This window comes from Coccinella septempunctata, chromosome 4, assembly GCF_907165205.1.
Source record: "Coccinella septempunctata chromosome 4, icCocSept1.1, whole genome shotgun sequence".
Classification (NCBI taxonomy): domain Eukaryota; kingdom Metazoa; phylum Arthropoda; class Insecta; order Coleoptera; family Coccinellidae; genus Coccinella; species Coccinella septempunctata.
Genome location: NC_058192.1, coordinates 16528787 through 16549321, shown reverse-complemented (window position 1 = coordinate 16549321; position 20535 = coordinate 16528787). Strand labels below are relative to the sequence as shown.

Sequence of the window (20535 nt, the reverse complement as noted above, 5' to 3'; positions counted from 1 at the left end):
TACGACACCACTCACTACTCCTCCCTATTAAAATTTCAAGGGTTGTTCTCCTAGGGAATCGATGTAGTTGGATAAGACAGGCGTATTTTTCTCAATTATGGATTGTAACAGCAAACACCACTTAAATTTTCCTTTGCCACCCCCATATATTTTATCATCAGTAGAAATTTTTGAAACCGATTTCTATCCGCTATTTTCATTCATATTAGTCGTGATTAATGAACTATTTTATTGAACAATAGATCAGCTAAAAATTCGAGGATACGTCCAAAAAAAGTAGATTTGTCTTATATGAATAACAGTAAAAATTATGAAGTGCGGAATGTCTTAAGATAATTTTGAAGTATGTGTGAGATATTTGAATCCGGTTTAGACACTTTCCACTTTAATTAGTCGCTTCGCTCATTTGCGACCTTATTAGTTCGTCTAAAAATAACTCTCATAAATTATTCGACCTATCTTAATGAGAAATCGTATTGCATCCAGATCCAATGAAAAAAGTCGATTATCTCCCACAAATTTCGGAGAAGCGGGCCCATCACAACCTTATATTGATTGTGACGTAACGTGGGGGTCGCGCAAGTCCAACATGGCCGCCGGGAAATTGGAAAAACAGGGACTCAGTTTCGTCCAGACCTGAATGGGAAAAGCGCGACTTGAACTTCCTCGTCGTTCGCTTCTCGATGTTGTAATAAAATTTTGTGAGTGCTCAATAGATGATTGATGGTTTCGTCCGATGAGACAGTCGGAGATGCGTTGTTTCATTCATATTTTCACGGAAAGAGACGATTTTTTCGTTCATGACTTCATGGGGGGTTTAACCGTACATATCAGTACCTCTCGTGCTCATTTTCCAAAATTCTCAAACCTTATCGAGTGAATTCGCATTGGCAATTTAGTTAAGTTCATTCTTCAATTTCTCGAGCTTTTTTATTTTATGTGGGTCAAACTAGAATTAGGACGTTTGCTGAAGAACTTATTCTAACTTTTGCCGATGGAATTTTTCTTCGATTATTTGATTCATGATTCGTTTTTGTTGTTGTATTTCTAGTCTATTGTCTGCACTCTATAGATTAATAACAATTTATGTTTGATTATTTTATTTTTCAGGAATAAATTGATACTTTCATAAAACCACTTGAATTATTTTAAGTGACTCATTACTTGGTATCTGTGTAATCATCTCAAGCTCCCATTTTTTCACCAGAAGAAACTCTCACCTCTTTCATTCAACCTTTCGGTTCGCAGTGAGCTTTTAATGTTGCATTCATCATAACCTCCAGGACAATCACTGGCTTGTGCCTGCCTACTTACCCGTAATATAAATATCGCGAGTGTAACTGAGTATGTGAATGACTTAAACTCTGTTGTGATAAAGTGGAAATTTTCATTCCAACATGAAGGCTAACGTGCTGACCACGACCCCCAAACAGAGATAACATCATGATCTGCGTTCAGATTGTAAGTTTTCGGGTACAAAAAAATCAAACAGTTTGAAGTCACACTATACACTTAAAAAAACTTGCAACCAGTACCTACCATTTTTCTTGTTGAATATACGTCATTAATTTGGGGTTTAAGTTGTTGGAATATGCCACAACATCAATTTATAACATCATTTTTAGTGTATTTTTGGGGAAAATAGAACACGTTTCATTGATTTGGAGTTTTTAATAATTGTAAAATGTACCTATTAGATTTATTCTGCTCAAAGATTTGCGTTTTCGATGGAATTCTTGTGTCAAAAACACGTTACGACGGAAGATTAGAGAGTTTCACTTGAGACATGTATTAATGCTTGTTCTAAGTTCTAAGGTACATAAATCAAGCTCAATAGATAAGCCGAACCTTATCCCTATTTATCCTTCTCTACGTAGTTCTACAAGGATTCGACTTATTTAGACAACTTCATATGTTGGTTACAGATCAGTAGCTAACCTATTTTCTTGTTTCATCTTGTACCTTGTGTTGTTGCGACAAACAATTACATTATTCCATACAGGGGCTTTCCTGAAGATGCGGAAAAAATGCAGGAGGTGATTTCTTGGTCGCAGGTGACCTCTTGTCTGCAATAAACATGGGGTGAAATATGCAACTAGTATGGGAGGGGTTTCTTATTCATATTATACCATTGAAACTTAATTTTTGATAGCGTGATTTATTTCGTACAAATAAGGTGTCTCGTAATTTCTTGCTAAAAGTAAAAATCATATTCACCAAACCATTGGGCCAACATCTCTAAATTCGATAGCTAAATTTACTGATTTGGTTTGTGACAAGATCTAGGTTCTTGTAATTTCAGGATAGTATGCTTTGGTTAGGTTCATTTGAGTGCTATCTCCTTAACAGTTTCCGAGTGATAGGCATTTCAATTTTTTTCAATAATTTTATAAATACTGATCGAATTGAATTGAAAGTCAGGACTTGGTTATGAGGATCGCATCCATAGAATAACAAAAAATTTTCACCCAGAAATTATTAGTCAAATTTAGTAAGAACCTTCAAAACGCAATAGTATAACCAAGAACTAGTTTACAATCTGATCTGATCTATATTTTTGGAAATATTGAGAGAAAGAGTGCAGATTTTTTGTGAAATCAATTGACTTTGAGAAATTATTTCTCGTAACTTTGATCATTCAACCAGGTCTAGATGCAGGACAGGAGACAGTTTTGCTGATTTGAGAAACGGTTTAGATGAAAATGTGAATCTTGTGAAGTTTGCACCCCCGAATGGAAATTTTGAAAGCAAGAATTCAGGGTTGTTTGTCCATCGTAGGCTTTCCACCTGTGATAAGGAAAGAAGTTGAATTAAGATGGACCTGCGATCGGCCAACGACTCCAGAATTATTGGTTTTAAAATTCCTATTAGGGGCTGCTAACTGCACATCGCTGAAAATGGGCCTTCTCGCACAGACAAAGTGGAGAGCATTCTTAGAGAATCATTTGCAAGTGTAGGAACTTACTTCGCTATTGTTTCTATATAAAAATACAAAAACCAGAATTAAGATAGTATGGAGCTTCATCGCCAAAAATTGAATTTAGTTCATCGATGCACTGTTGCTGAGTTGAAACTTGTAAAAAATATTCGCACGATTCAATTCCATTTTGCACTTGTAGCACTTCCATGTCGAAAAGTTTTGAATAGATACCTCTCTAAGCATTAGCTCAAAAATGTCAAACTTAGAGCTGGCAGTTGCCAGTTTGCAACACCAGGGTTGTCCAATCCCAATATAAGAGGCAGTAGCAGTCACTATCATATATGGAGGGTTCATAGCTGAAGTGAACCAAGTCCATGCAGCCTAGGTTCGAGATAAATGGCTCAGAAATTGTTTATCACCAATTAATTCGAAAGTGACTTCTTTAGATTTATAAGGTTAATGTAAGCATATTCTTACATTCACATTACACAAATCTAAAGAAATCACTTTTGAATTAATTGGTGATAAAAAACTTCTAAATCATTTACCTCAAAACTAGGCTGCATGGACTTGGTTCACTTCACCTATGAACCTCTCATATGGAACTGAATGGTGGACGCTAATCAGAGAACAAAAGATTCAAGATACGTTATGAAGAAGATGCTGTAAATTGACATTAGTGGATAGGGTCAAAAATGTGGAAATGAAGCGCAAAATGGATGTGGAGATGACTCTCATAGATAAGATGTGGAGTAACCAATTATTGTGGTAAAGCCATTTAGAGGAGTAGGAGGCGAGAGACTACCAGAACGGATCTGGAAATTCTGGAATATATTATTATAAGAGGCTTCAGAGAAAAGAGACATGAAACATACCAAGAAAAGTATTTGAATAAAAATGCATGGAGAGAGGGATGTGGTAGACTGCCGAATACACTGCGAAACGTGTCACTTAAATATAACATCTACATTGTTTCACTTATAACCACTACAGTTTAAATGAAATTGGCAAGCTTTAAAGGGGAAAAAAGTGCTTCCTTACCTCTCACGAGTGCCTTCTGCCTAACACAGTCCCATTAAAAATAAGTACAATCTCGCATTTGTGATAACTTACCCTCCTTACGCATAGAATGCAAACTCGAATCTTTAGAAGGCTGAGAATTAATGAATGAAACGAATGATTATGAAATACTATGCAGCATCAGCAGATACCCCGTTAAAATCACGCCTTCCGTCTGAGGAGTTTCCAAGCTTGGCATCTTCCTCTTTTTGGCGGGACCTCTCTTCATATCGAACCGAAAATCCCCAACAAACCGAACCCTTGAATAACTTCCGGATATCTGACCTACATTCGTAAACTAGTACGTGGTCCTTGTAAGATTTCCTCCCTTCCACGTCGTGAAAAGCGTCCCTGACGAGCCTGAGAATCGACAGGCCGCGCCGCCGGAAGGATCAGAGACTTATGATGAGAGAATCCCTAGGTTTCGGTCTTGCGACTGCGGTACCTGGCAAAGAAAAGGTTGAGGGTGTTAGCAACTGAAAGAAGATTTGCTGGTATGAAGCTTCGCGGTGCACGAAGTCTGAAAGAGGCTTAATTTCGTTCTTCGTGTAGAACGTCAACGATAGAAGTATTTCGATCTTGATGTTACTGAGACTTATCTGAATTTTTCACTCATCAGGAGGAATTTCATTTTGACTCTGTTCAGTATTTTTTATGTTCGGCAACATGAACACCTATGTCACCTTTTTACTGTCATTCTAAAAGCAGATGCAGTATGTACAGGGTGGGCAAATTTCGATGTTTTAGCACTACAGTTTTTAAACCAGAGCAGATACACAAAATCTGATACCCCATTCTCTTTCTCTTTTTCTGAGAAACTAACAATAGTAGTAGTCATTTTTGGCCACTTTCTTTTGTTTTCGAGTTATAAGCAAAAACTGGAAAATGGCGATATCGAAATAAATTTATATCTCCGCTAATATTGATGATAGAGCTCTGAAATTGAAACATTATAGAGGCACTTTTTTACGTAGAATCCAGTGGCGTGCTCGCCATTTTAGCAGGATTTTTAATTACGAAGCTATGACCCAAAGTTATGTTTTTTTTAATGGGAACACTACTTTTCTGTGCAATTTTTTGGAAGGTTAATTTTTACTGATTTCAAAAATTAATAACATCATATGATTTGTACCAATATAAATAATAGAAAATGGTCAAAGACCTTTTTTCTCAATATTGCTATGGTTTCAACTTTTGATGAGCATAGAAAAATATAGCATCGTATGATTACCAGTGTCTCTTTCTATAAGTCCTTTCATTATTATGAAAATTTATTAAATATATCTTGATTCAAATTTTGTGAAAATTGGTAAAAAGCATAGAAAGAATGACATTGCCGGAAGGAGACTGCTTTTGTTATAGGAAACTCTATTTTTCTGTGCTCGTCAAAAGTTGAAACCATAGAAATATTAGGAAAAAGTGTTTTTGACCATTTTCTATTATTTATATTGATACAAACCATATGATGTTATATATTTTTGAAATCAGTAAAAATTAAACTTTCAAAAAATTGCACAAAAAAGTAGTGTTACCATTTAAAAAAACATAACTTTGGGTCATAGCTTCGTAATTAAAAATCCTGCTGAAAAGGCGAGCACGCCACTGGATTCTACGTAAAAAAGTGCCTGTATAATGTTTCAATTTCAGAGCTCTATCGTCAATATTAGCCGAGATATAAATTTATTTCGATATCGTCATTTTTCCACTTTTTGTTTATATCTCGAAAACAAAAGAAAGTGGCCAAAAATGACTACTACTATTGTTAGTATCTCAGAAAAAAAAAACGAGAATGGGGTATCAGATTTTGTCTATCTCCTCTGGTTTAAAAGCTGTAGTGTTAAAACATCGAAATTTGCCCACCCTGTACAATAATTTCATACCAAGCAAAAATGTCGTGAAATTCTTATCAATATTCGAAACATAACACTTTTCTCAGCCCAAGGCTATAAAAATTTTTAAGTTTAAATTTTTAGCATCTTATTTCAGGAGTGCACTACTGCACTATAGTTGAGGCCCAGATTTGGAATTATTCCAATCGCAATAAAAAATGGGAAAGTTTTACCTATTGAAATTATTGTTGAATTTTCATGAATATTTTCAATCAACTATCATCGGGTGATGAGGTATGTACGATGTCCCTAACTCCAACACCTGAGGATGTGTATTGGTATCCACAAGGGCGTTGCCTATTGTCAATGCGACCAGAAGGCTAAAAACGCTCTTGATTTTTCAAGGTCCATTTTCCCGAAACCGTTTTTCAATCTTTTAATGGGCAAAATTCGTTGTCCACTGAGGGGATCTCGAGATCTATAAGAGCTAGAAGCAAACGGATGACACATTTCCTAGCTCTTTTCAGAGAAACAAGCAATGGTGAAAACCGTAGCGTCCTACTATTCTTTCATTCTGAGTTATAAGCAAAAAATGAGATTATAACGATTTCGAAAAGTTCTCATAACTTTTTTTGTCTTTGACAATTGAGATCAGAAACTTGAACCTTCTTCTGGCACTTTTTTACGTAGAATCCACTGACGAGCTCAAAATATTTTTTCATTTCGAATCAATCGGCTATCTTTCGTTTTTTGAAAGCCATACTTTTATTGAATTTGTTATTTTTGAATTAGATAAAATCTTTTGTCAGCAGATTCTATGAATGAAGGTGCCTAAGAAGGTTCAAGTTTCAGATTTGTAACTTCAAAGACAAAAAAGTTCTGAGAACTTTTCGAAATCGTCAAAATCTCATTTTTTGCTAGTAACTCAAAAACGAAGAATCGTAGGAGTCAACGGTTTTCACTATACTTTGTTTCTCTAAAAAAAAACTAGGAAATGTGTCATCCGTTTTCTTCTAGCTCTTATAGTTCTCGAGATCCCCTCAGTAGAAAACGAATTTTGCCCACCCTGTACGTGACGTCATGTACCAGGTTTGGGGCACGCTGTTCAACATTTTCATACATCTAAGAGACCAAAATTCTAAATTGGACTCACCATGTCCGAGCATATTTACACCAAAAAAACTGTTTTTGATTTACTGACTTCATTCCAAGTAAAAGAGTCACACACTGTATAATTTCGAGTTGGTACGTTAAGTTCTCGGAGAAAGACGGATTCAGTTGTGTTGGGAGATTTCTAGATGAACGGCATTTGATTATTCCTACTTACTTATGTAGTACCTCAGAGGCCTTAGAGTTTAGACTAAGAAGATAACTTAAAGAAGTATCGGTGCGTTTATGCAGAGTTACCAAGAACTAATACCTAAGAAAGCGACCAATCTCATTGGCAAACGGCAATCACGTGCATTCCATCTGCCAATTAGATTCGTCCCTTTCTTAGTAACTCTGCATAAACTCACCATAACCTGAAATCGATATTTAGATCCAGTCGTACATACCGATTCTTATTCTCACAAATGTAGTTCAAGAAAAGACGAGATCAGGCGAACAAAGTAACTTAACTGGGATTTACTGTTCTTATTCCGGCGTTTCCTGAAATAAGTCGGTTTGTATAGGGAATAACTGGAACAGTTAGTCAAACAATGAACCATTCCGTCGATTACACAGTATGCAATCCCTTCCAGGAGGCAGGGATTCCCGGATTTGAGCATTTGCCGCCGGCATATATACTTAAACATTCATTGAAACCAGCTACCATATCTGGGCCGGATTTGCAGTTCTAGATTATGAGAAGGGTATCAACCCCACTCGAGGCTCTATAATTGGATGGTGAACATTTCCACAATTTCTGCTCTTTAACCTCCTGCCATATTGACCCTAATTTCTGGGCACCAAAAAAGCAGATTTTCCCTACCCCTCTCATCCCGTCATACCTGTGAATTCCAACCACGTCGTCGTCCAGAAAATTTCGTATTCATTAGCCGGAACCTGTGTCGTCTGTCGGGGAGGCAAATTAGCGGAACAGGAGCCGAAAAGATACGGCGGTAAGTCCGCTTTGATGTTTAATTAGTCTCCTGTCGCTACGAGTTGAGGCTATTCTGACCCGACCGGAGGGACATTATCGGCAGCAGAGTCCCTGGGGGACGGCATCGTGGCAATTCCTGGCTATACTCAAGGAAGTAATGGGAGTAAATCAATTGGAAATGAGCTTGGAGATAAAGATCGATACATTCGTCGATATTCTGTGAAGAGGGCTACGTTTTCGTAGTAGTTGGTAGCATCAAAGTTATAGAGGCATACACTCCATGTTCACTTCCTGAGGACCCACACTTTGCTTTAGTGGAAAATAACAAGGGCAATTTTGAAGCCTAGATGTTCTCCAGAAAAACACAAACATTGTAACTTTTAGAGACTTATGCTTTTTCTTCAGCGTCATTATGAATGATTGTAATATCCCAGTATGCGTCAATTTTGAAATTCTATGATATTTATTTCGAAACCTTTCAGAAAAAGCAGTACAGAGTACATCAAAGCCAATAACTGCTATGTTAAATAATTTAGGAAGACCCTGAATTTTGAAGTCATGAGAATACGACGATGTATTGATATCTAGTGAGGCTAAACCAGTTCCATGCATAAAAAAAATTTTGCGTTACCATAGCAACGAACATAACTCATTAGAAGTGTCAATGTGAAGTATCGGAATATCAAGCCATCATCAAGTACCTGTATTTAAAAGGGTTAAGTGGTAAGCAGATTTACGAAGATATGCTCAATACCCTTGGTGATCAATGTCCTTCGTATGCGACCGTGAAAAATTGGACTGCAAGCTTCAAAAGAGGTAAATTTTCCATTGAAGATGATGACCGATCTGGAAGGCCAGTTTCTGTGTCAGTCCCGAAAATATCGATGCAGTTCATGACATGGTTTTATAAAAGTGTCAAATTTGGCTAAAACTAAGATGTCTAAAACACTGGTGTGTGCACTTGTCACTTTTTGCAAGCATCAACAACTCAGAAAATCGGGGATATGGGATCAGTTTCGTGGCGGCGCCACCATGTCATTTGCTTCGTTTTATCCTTGTTCTATCGAAGGAAGTCCAAGATACTCTCTCGTTTTATTTTGTTTTGCGTTGATATCGAATATCGATCAACGAGTGCAAAATATGAACTGGCCCATTTTGTCAGCTGTTAAGGAATATTTGTGATTTACAGTTCAATTTTCGTTGTAAAAACAAATTTGTCAACATTTCAACACTACCGAATAAGGGTTCAAATGAGTATTTACTTACTTCTTCAAGATAATTTCCGTTTGACAACTTGAATTCGTGAGGGGGGTAATTAAATATGATTTTAATAAAACACAATTGATTGGTCAAATATCCAATATATTCAGTTGATAGTAGAAAGGTAATTTTCACTATATCTATTCAGGAAGAATATTTGAAGAACAAACTCGAATAGATTTATCAATTTCTGATTCTCAATACATGCTCACAATTCACATTACGTATTTCCAATACAGTTTCTTTGAAATATTGCTGAAGTTGCCATAAAACTTAGCTATATCCTTCCCGAATGTTCCTTCATCTGATTTTTTCTGCCTCAAATTCCAACAACACCGAATTATTAGTTGTAGTTTTTGATTGTCCATACAGAAACCTGAACTTACTGAACGACATGTTAAATAAATGAATGTTCTACACCCCTTTCTCGAAACTAATACATTTTCACACACCAATAATCGCTTATAAATACAACATATTCGTTAGTCGTAGGAAAGTATTCAAATTATTTTCAAATATCAATTGACGATGCTCTGTCAAATTCTGAACAGCGCTACCTACAGTGGGAAAAACGAAACTGGTCCGATATCCCCACGAAATTAAAAACAATATCGAATCAGTGAATACACCAGAGTTTTAGACATCTTAGCTAAAACTGATATCTGAAGCCAGAGACAACCGTTGTCTCTGTCTGAAGCACTGAATATTTCATACGAACGCGTTCATCATATAGTTCACGTTAATTTGGACATGAGAAAAATTGCTGTAAAATGGATCCCCAAATGTTTGAATGTTGACTAAAAGCGTGCAAGGGTAGAAGCATCGCTTTCGATCTGTGCTCGATTTGCAAACGATGTAGACTTCTTAAACCGAATTGTTACTATATGGATGAGACTTGGGTACATTTCTACGATCCAGAAACAAAGAAAACAATTGATGAAATGGCGACACTCTGGTTCTTCAAGTCCTAAGAAGTTTCGTCAGTCAGTTTTTTGGGATTGCCATGGGGTAATCATGATTTATTTTTTGGATAAGGGTAGAACGATAACCGGAGATTACTATTCGACATTATTGACCACTCTACGGGAAAAAATAAAAGAGAAAAGATGCGGAAAGCTATCCAAAGGTGTTTTGTTTTTGCAGGACAACGCCCCTGCACACAAATCTCATGTTGACATGCACAAAATTCGTGATTTAGGGTTTGAATTACTAGAACACCCCCCTTATTCACCAGATTTGGCTCCATCCGACTATCATCTCTTTCCTCAACTGAAAAAAAGTTTAAAAGGTCGTAAATTTCCTTCCAACGAGGAGGTAATAAAAGCTGTGGAGGTCTGGTTTACAGAGCAAGAAGATAATATTAGATTTAATTTTGCAAGGTCTATGCAGACGCATATTGATATAATGTTTTGGGGGGTTTTTTGAAGATCACCCCTTCTTCTTATTCGGGACAAAGTGAGAGCTGTCCATCATGCTGAATAAGTCCTATCCAAGAATGCACACAGATAAATTATGACTAGTGGATTAATAGACATTTCGAAATGACGTGACTTGTAGGTTATCTATGGTCACTTCAGGGGCAAGCCATGCAGTTTGGCCTAGAACTTCTCTCCAACGTCATCAATTTGAGCTGGAGCTGCCTCTAAGGGTTCTTGAAAAACCTCCTAAATCTGGGAGAGACAACCTTTCCTTTTATACGTCTGTATCATCTTCTTCTTCCTTTTATAGTCTGCTAGGGTGATGTCACACCCACTTTTGTTAGAAAGAGTTGGAACAGTAATGACTCGTTGGGTATTACACTTTAAACCTTTGAAAAAATCAGATATCCTCCCCTGTAATGGTGACACTGTCGTACTCTTCGGCATCTGAAAGAGAAGATTACAATCTGCACATCAGTGTGTTCTACTGCCTCCTTGACTTAGATCACCGCATTGTACACAACACAAACAAGATTGTTTGTATCGTTGTATTATGCCTGCGTGAAGGTGCTGACTGCGGCTGTCTTGGAAAATAGAAACTTCAATAAGAGAAGCCGATAACACTCTACTTCGTTGGTGTTTGCTAGTGTCCACTAGGGGAACAATCAAAAACCACTATGGCATTGTCACAAAAGGGTCTTTCGATGTAGTCCATGTAATTTGCATTTGCAGACTGCCTGGAATGTTGCTTCGCTTTACTACATCCAAACCACCCATGTAGCAGGAACCCTATATCATTTTCTGACGCCGAAGTCCACTTCAACGGCGATTGGAAGGAAGGTGTCATAGAGATTCGTTTAACTGTTTCCTTCTTCTGAAGGAAATGAGATAAGTCAGATCAGATGATTATTTTGTGACACACACTCTTTGGAATAGATTCAGCGGATCTTCAAAGAACACGAAGAAAGAAATCCTAAGTTTTACCCATTTTTGCCCTTTTGATACATTTTTGGTAATTTTGTTAGGCTGTTATCTCGGTTAATACTAAAGGAGAAGTTTATGTATAGGTACACAATTGTAGCAAATTTAATGCTCTACAACTTTTGGTCATCCCACAGCACTCCTGAACATTCCATTTATCTCGACCCCATGCACTATTTTGCTCTGTCTCCTCTCCTGGACTGTATGAGCGTAGCTAAAACATGAGACAAATATGAGGATTGTGAGATAGATTATTTGGATAAGGACTGCCACATAGTAAAAGGTTCATGGTTCTTTTTCCTCGTAAATCCTTGAATGAAACGCACTAACGACCTTCGCTTTCCCTTTCAGCTAACCTACTCGTGACGAGAGCGAATCGGGGCTAGCACATAGCCGAAGTGTAATGCGCACTGGAGAAGAATACTCGGAACTGGCGGACTTGGGGAGCTCCTACGTAGCCGGCGGACGGTATGGCGGAAGCACCTGGTCCCGAACCACCCCCGGAAGGGGAGGGCGCGGCGTGGTGGCCGCGGAGGCGGAGGACGTGTTGGGGCCCAACGGAACCCCCAGGGGTCCGGCGCGCAGCAGGAGCGGGCTCTACTACTCGCCGCCAGGTACGTCGTACACCATCGTGGAGAGACCGTCGTCGGTGATGCAGCACCATTCCACCAGGGAGAGGGAGCGGGAGTTCAACACGCTGGCCAGTCCCAGAGGTGAGTATATAGACGCGGGAACTATTATTCATCGGAAGGGTTTTTGGACCACGACCAAGTTTGCGGTTGAGGTGGATGATTTATTTGCCCACAACTGAAAATATACATGGAGCAGGTTGTTGGGAGTTATAAGCAGTAGGCCTCGTTGGTGTTGCCTTCTGGGTGCTATTTATTTCTCCACTTACCTCGGTCGTAAAATTTTATTGACAATCATAATATATCATCCATTTACTGGAGCTTGCAGCATATATCGGTCGAAAAATATTCAAACTAATTTGATAGTCTCTTCCTTTGCTCACCGAGTTGAAGTAAACATGATCTTCAGCTTTATGATACGAACATCCAAGATAAAATGTAGATCTACCTTCAAAGAGGATGAGAGGACATCATTAATCTATATAATCGGGATCATAACGTCCTTCGACGTTGTCCGATGCCTTTTCGCCGCCCCTTTCTGTCATTCCATTGTCCTTCTCTTAAATCCCTGGAACTCATGGCCTTCATAATAACCTCATTCCAAGTTTTCTTTGGTCGTCCTCTCTTTCGGCGTTGTGTGGGGATCCACTCCAACACTTTCTTTGGAAGCCTCTGGTCGTCCATTCTTTGTAGGTGTCCATGCCAGATCAGTTGTTACGCTTCTATATCTTCATACAGCGTTCCTTTCACTCCCATTTGTCTTAGGATCTCCTCGTTTCTGATCTTTTGTAGTCGTGATACTTCCAATGATCTTCTGAGACCATCCAATTCAACTGCTTCCAGTTTTTTCTTGTTTTCCTCTGTTATCCTCCAAGTTTCTGCTCGATACAGTAGGTTACTTTTTATCATTGTATTTATATATAATATACTGGCTATGATCCCAGAGGATTTGCAAGTGCCAGAAGCATGGCGCTTGATCCTTGAAAAACACCAAAAATCCTTTCCGGTTATGTAAATATAAACAAACAAATAACAATAACAACTAACTCTAGTTAAAAAAATTAAGACAAGTTGGCGCACCCTGTTGTAGAATAAATCAAAGAAATCGACCTAAACTGAGCAGTAAATGAAGTGGTTCACCTAAAAAAATGACATTTGTTTGAATAGCTATAATTTCGACCTTACTCTAACCCTTGGAACATAGATACAAGAATGGAAAATGAACATTTGTTGTTGTCCAAAGACTGAAGTGAGATAGTTACTTAGTGTCGCCAATCACAATTGAGATAGTTGAATCTGACATCATTGTCACGTCAATTTTCCGTAAAAAAAGGTAGAAGCTATATAAGTTTATTTATTTACGCCACTGCCTTAGTGTCGCGCTAGACAGAGAAGCATCGAATGTTTGTACCAAGGAGAGTTTGTACCACAACAAATATATTCATAGCACATCAATGTCCATTCCATGTATTTACATATGTTCTAAGCTCTAACCCGAGATGACCCTTGTTTGTATGCCACTGACGCAAGTTTTTTACAATCCCTTCTTGCTGTAAAGTGTATGAATGTAGAAGTGGCAAAAATTTCCATTTTTTGATTTTGAATTTGGCAATACTAGAAGGCCTTACCAAGTTATTTTCTATACTTTTTTTGGGTAAGGTCAATACCTCGGGATATCTTTGCCACTTTTCGGATATAATGCGTTTTTGCTATGGAAATATCGCCATTTCATGAAATCGTCTTTTCTTTCTTCGCCGATGTTGGATCTTTCGTCATTGGTGTGAAGCACCATCCATAATTTTTAGGTAACTGGCGCAGGTTATTTTTGTCAAGCTGTTCTTCATGTAAAGAGTGTGAACATAAAGAAGCGAAAATTTCCGGCTAAGAATTTAGAAATATTGAGGGCCTTATAAAGTTTTTTTTTATGGTGGATTGTTAGGTCATTACCTCTATACATTACGTTGTTATAGAAATACCATACTTTATGAAATAAAATTTTCAAGAAGAAGAGGGATTTCATGACGATTTTTCCAAAGCGACGCATTTTATCCAAAAACTGGCAAAGTTCAGTTGTTGACCTACCAATTGACCCAGCAAAAAAAAAAAAACTTTGTGAGGCCCTCTACTAGTTCCAAATTCTTAGCCAAAAAACCAAAATAGGATTGAAAAAAAATTTAACCTGTGCCAGTATACAGTAGCATACAGATGAAGGATAATTCTTTGCATCTCGGGGTGAAAATCCAACATTTTTAGAGTTATGTAGAAGTTGAAACTAGTCAAACTTAGGGAATTTTTGATTTGTCCCGCTTCATTTGCTGCTTAGTTCAAAGTTCAAGTGCAAGTAGTATCTTCTCCAGCTTCACATCCATCAGTCAGTTCCATAATCAATTTTGTCCCTTTAATTCGAAGCGTGCTCTGGTTTATCTTTCGATAATTAATCAATTTTAAACTTCCTCAATTTTCGAATTTCTTTTAGTCCTGCTGAAAAAGTTACTTCGAAAAGCTATACAATTCAAAATTGATCATGAAACCGACCCTTAGATCAGCCATCTTTCATTCCATTTTCAGAATATTGAATGTTGAATTCATCTAAGTGTTTTTCCATGAGTCTTTCCGAGTTTTAGGTACAGACATCTCATTTAGGAGGAGATTAGAGCACGAGGGTAAATTTATGCATCTAATTGACCTTGTCTGAGTTACGACATTAATCGATTTGTCTCTCGCTTTCGTATGTGGTGTTCCTCGCTCTGTTGAAACAGCTTTTGTCGTTGTGAGACAGGTGTTTCAGAGTGACATTGATGTTTTATATTGAAAATTTATCTTCAAATAGTATTTCTTCCATTATTTTTTTTTGACAACATTTGTCATCGAATTATATAAGATTTCCCTTCGACCATTGATGAAATAACACGTCTCCATGTGTCTATATGCTAACTGTCCATAGTGCAAAAAACTTTTATATAATAAGTGAGAAGCACCTTGAGAAGGATGTTAAATATGACCTAACTTGAGCCTTGTGTTTGGTCTTGTTAAGGTAAAGAAGTCTTATAGTTTATAACCTACCAAACCGTCTTGTTGAAAAATCATTATTGTACTTCCTTCAAGATTGTGTCAACATTTACTTGAATCATCCTACATTTCTTTGAAAGAAATTCTGAATTTTGAATCTTCGTCATTCATTTAATTCGTCACGAACACGAAGCCAGTCTTGAAATTTCTGTGAAGACATTTTCAGGCATATATTTCGTCGAACATTGGACATCCAATTTGCAGTCAACCATTTTCACATCTACACTATCTACACACACTCGGAGACCTGTGCCTACTGATTGAGTAATTGTGATTCAATTTGGATCCATACCAAACGTTCGTGATCCTAATGGGTAAATAGGGTCATTCTCCTATTCTGACCTGCCACCTCTTGATCAATAACAGCTGAAGGCGTTATTCATCGGAAATTTGTTTCACGAAATACATGTTGAAAATAGGATATTCGCAGAAGGCATAACACAATGAATTAACTTGTTCTATCGATTGATGATTGGACAAATAGGGTGTTATTGACTCGTATATAGGGCGAGCCCGAACGAAGCTAGACTATATATATTAGATGCACATAGGTATTTCGATTCATCCAAATTCATGTTTTCCCAAAAGTTGGTGTAATGATTACAGAAAACTTTGAACTTATTTCTCGGTTTGAAGTATCTTAGCGAATTTTTGGTATGATGAATTTAAAGTTATCCACGCTTCAGTCGTATCAGAAGCAGAAAAAGTCTGTCGGAATCTTTCAAAAAGTTTCTTCGGTACTTACAATACAGTAGGATCAAAGAAAGTATCTGGATATAAGATGAAATATGATACACCTACTCGCCTGCTTCCTTATAGGGCACTGACGTCTAAGGAAACACTTATAATTGGAACGGATCTAGCAAAATCTGACCAGTGCAAATTCTGTGGCGGAGCAGGAAAAAACCCCTTATACATCAGTTACAGAATGTGAGATTAGTTTGTCTTTGCTTTAGTTCATTGAAACGCTGAAAAAGTAAGGATCTAGATGACAGCGACGAGAACAGCTCTGATGCACGGAAAACCTTGAGGTTGATGTGCATTAGGAAGTTAAAAAAACAAAAATAAATTCTTTCTCGGGACCGATAATAGGCCTCTGAATTTTCAGATGCCTTAAGGGCACATATTTATGAGCCCTTAATATTAATGTTTAGGTTATCCGCATCGAAATTTTCGATTTCCCATAAGAAATAACACAGGGCGTCTATAGTACCTACATTCACTTTTATAAACCCATTCGATTGGCCATAGAATAATTTTTCCTGGGTAACATTGAATGTCAAAATAACTTTGCTATAACCACACCTCCACTGCAGCATTTGTCTTGTCGATTGTTTGTTTTAAGTAAAATTTCAAGCTCCGTTTAACTATTTTAACTAACATTATTGCAATATAATGTTTGTTGAAGAATTCATCATTGTTGTAATAGTCCATTAATTCATTCGAGAGATACTACTAATATATCAGACGCATTTTTTTAGGTTGATCTTTTGAATGAATTCTTGATTAGAATCAATAACTGATGTAACGCTAGAATTATTTCTCCTCAATAACTTATCTGCATATTATGTGTTAATTATTCAATTTTCCTTCTAAGTGAAAATAAATATATTAAAACACGTATCACTCGTCTTTTCATGTGGATAACAAGATAAAGGATCGTTTGAATGCGTGTATTCTCAGAATTAAATTTATATTTTGGGAAATAAGTGTGTATATACCTAATTAAATACTGAGAATTTTATGTGGAATGGACAACATAGTCCCGATTTAAAACTCAAAAATATTTGAACAAGCTTTGTAACCTCTTATTTTCGTCCTGTACATTATAGAATATGTCAAATTTACAAGGTGAATCTACTGCTTTTATAAAAGTGAATGGATTATATGATCCCGATGAAGTATACCTACTCTTTTCGATTGAAAAAGCTAGGTAAAACAAATTTCCCTAATCAAAAATGACATATAACTCAGAAAATAGCTATCAACGTCTACGAAAGATCAATTTCTTGAGTTGAAGATGAAGAAAAAACGTGATATGACGATTCGTGGCCTTGAGTCAGTAGTCACATTGTTGATGTCTACTTTTCTAGACGTAACCTCGACTAAGCGATTATTATTTGACCCATTGTTCTTAAAACAAACCGTATTATGGAGCCAAGCACCTACTCGCATGCAATATGTTTTCAAGATGATTGAATTTTGTTTTTATTATCTGATCGGATGGCTTGGTTGAATAAAGGAACATATGGCTATCGTAGCCAAATTTGGTAAGGTATGAACCCCTTACAAGGTAATAGGTACATAGTGTAACTTTTTACGGCGAAAATGGCTTTAAGTTAAGGGTCATTAAGTATTGACTGAATGGTAATGCCATTCGTTAAGGATAACTTATATAGGGGTTAGTTTAGGTGCTATTGGCGAAAACGGACTGATGGGCTCATGAGAGCATCGGGTTTTAAGTTTTTTCCATTTACGAATTTGCCAACTGTATTCTTCAGACTAGAACATCTTCAACTGAAAGATATCACATAATATCATTGAAGCTATGGATTAGCTGAATTGGTAGGTAGTCCATATCACCCGACCCGCAACGTCAGATCAAGAACATCATCGAAGATATCTCATTTCCGCCATAACTACAGTCCGCACCAGATATCCGGACGATTATTATAAGCCACTACTGGGAGAAGGCGGAAGCTCAATAAACGTAATCCAACTCCAAGCTGGCCCAGTTCCAAATCTGGTACGATACCGAGTTCAGCTGTCGTCATCAGGAAGGAGACACCGAACCCGCAAAAAATTTTAAAATTTATCGGGGGAAAAAAGTGCAACATTGTGCTGGCAATTTGGCGGAACTGGGTTTCCGAGCTCTTCGACTCCAATTACAGTTCTGTTTCGAGTTTTAAAAGTTAAAATGAGCCGGGTTTAATTTCGGGACAGTGACCATTATGGGAATCGATTTCATCTGTAACAGTTTCTTATCGAAATTTTTCACGCCTCTACTTTTTAGGTTTTTTTTGTAGAATAGATACTGAAAATTATTTACAGGTTGGGTCCTCAGAACACAAATAAAATGTTTGTTGAGGTTGAGGTTGAGTCTTTGACTCGTATAAATATGTTAACAGTAGATTCTTGAGGTCCGAAGAAACGCCCTGATTCGGCCCTGATAAAAAGATGTAGCCATTTTAAGTTTTCATAATGAGCTGTGCCACCCTTGGAAAAACAAAATTAACTTCATAATAACTAGCTAAATCTGTGACACTACACATCTGTGGATCTTTGAAACAGAGTTGTGGTCAGCCAAAGTACCCAATATTTCGAATTTCAAAGATGCTTTTTAATTTTCGAACATCGAATTAATCGAAAACGGTACATTATACGAGAAAATATGAAGAATACTTTAATTTTACAAAAAGTTCAAATATTCACCAGATAGCGTCTATCTTAGTTTTAAGAGTTGGGTTCTTTAAATTTTTGGTGTCTTTATGGTACGTACTGGTCATAATGAGAAAACTGGAAGACATAGGTGATATCTTGATTCACCAAATGAATGAAAAGATATATTCTGAAACTCATTTCATTCGATAAAACCGTTTGTGAGATTTATTTATGGTTTTTCAACAGCCTGCATCTTTTGAACCGAGCCGATTAGAAAAAAAAATGGCTATAGGTAAAAAGAAATTTCTTTTGCCCTCAAGAATCTACTGTTAAAATATTTGTACGAGTTAAAGCCTCACCCTAGTATTTTATTAATTTTGCAAAAAAACCTCGAGCTTCATTTGAAGCTGCAAATACCTAACATACTACGAAGAAGTTGAATAGAGTTTTGTGAATGAAGATGGACATCAGTTTAACATAAGTAGTGCATGACTTTCCTTTGAAAATTCCATCCACCCATGGTCAACATCTATTTTGTTATAATATAAAGAGAAAGAGAATTTAACATCTACAAAATTTTCCGCATGCTGTTAACGTAGGTACAGTGTGAGTGAAATGTACAAAAGTACAAAATAAACAATCATAGGAGTTATCGAAAACATTCGTAGGGTAGCTGCTAATTGGTGAAATATGAAAGAGTTGATATTTATATCAATAACATGTTCATTTATTTTTATAATTAGATATGATTTTCATTTCAGATATTTCCTTAGTGACTACCATACGAAGGAATGTTATCGATAAAACGATAAATCACTTTCTGATTCAGTAAATATTAGAATAATGAACGTAGAAATACATTGCTTTGTAATAAATCAACAATTGGTTTGACCGAGCATTAAGCATAAGAAAATCACTTCATAGTATAAATTTGAAAACAGAAGTTTAGCATTCAACTTCAATTAGCTGTTAGCAACAATCAATTGGATTTTCATTTATCCTTTCTGCTTTTTTCTGTTTGTTAGTAAATATTTTGCTTTTTAAGTTTATTCTCCTTAATTTTAAAAACAGGATAAAATATAAAACAAATGAATACGATTGTTAACAACATATTAAACATTTCTTTGATTTCGGACATATCAATGTCTATTTCTACATCCATTAGAAATCCCTCAGCTATCTGCCTTGAGAAAACTTTTGAATAAAATAGTTCGCTTAATACGAAAACTTTGTTCTTAGTCTTTTGAAATCTCCCGAATACAACGCTCGTAAAGTGGATAATATGAATGTGTATGTATAAGGGGAACCTCTGTCTCCTCAAAAGCATAGGCACCATCAAAAAGGATTCATTATAACGTTGAAAATATCCTACCGGGAACCGGTTGCTTGCCGGAATGAGCTATTAATTAGGGATGCACTGAAGAAGAGATCTTGTCGTGCAGTTACCGTATTAGCCGATCTTGTGCGTCGGTTGTACCTCTTGCTCTTCCACCCCAATGTGTATATACCAATAGTACGGTAGCGATTCCACGCTCTAGTAAATCCACTTTGCGAAACCCGGAGAGGGTAAGCAACTTCTTGTTGAGTTGAACTTTCGTTCAATCAACATACTAATAGTACAAGTTCGAAGGCTTCTGAACGTATATTTAACTCGTGTCAATTAATCCACAATTGAAACTACACAACACCAGATGTGTTGCAATAGTCCATATCACACATGCAGACCACAATATATACTGCTAATTTGATTCGAATTACCACTAATTTTGAATCCAAGCAGGACCCAAGTCGGTATACTTTTAACCTTACTTCTTCTCTTGACAAGGATCTTGCGACCCGAGCGAGCAGACTCAACTGTCTATATCACGTTCTTAGAGACATCAGAGTCCCTGTTTTTAGTTTTTTC

General features: G+C 36.9%; 1 protein-coding gene across 1 annotated transcript in view; it reads left to right on the top strand.

Annotated features, from left to right (window-relative positions):
• Positions 1-600: 600 nt before the first annotated feature.
• The window catches only part of LOC123310849 (whirlin), a 151512-nt gene continuing 131577 nt past the window's right edge, over positions 601-20535 (top strand). Inside the window, exons 1-3 of the mRNA XM_044894530.1 lie at positions 601-701; positions 1111-1461; positions 11902-12263. Coding sequence (XP_044750465.1) covers positions 11954-12263 — 310 coding nt within the window. The 5' untranslated portion in view covers positions 601-701; positions 1111-1461; positions 11902-11953. The remainder of the gene's footprint in view (positions 702-1110; positions 1462-11901; positions 12264-20535) is intronic.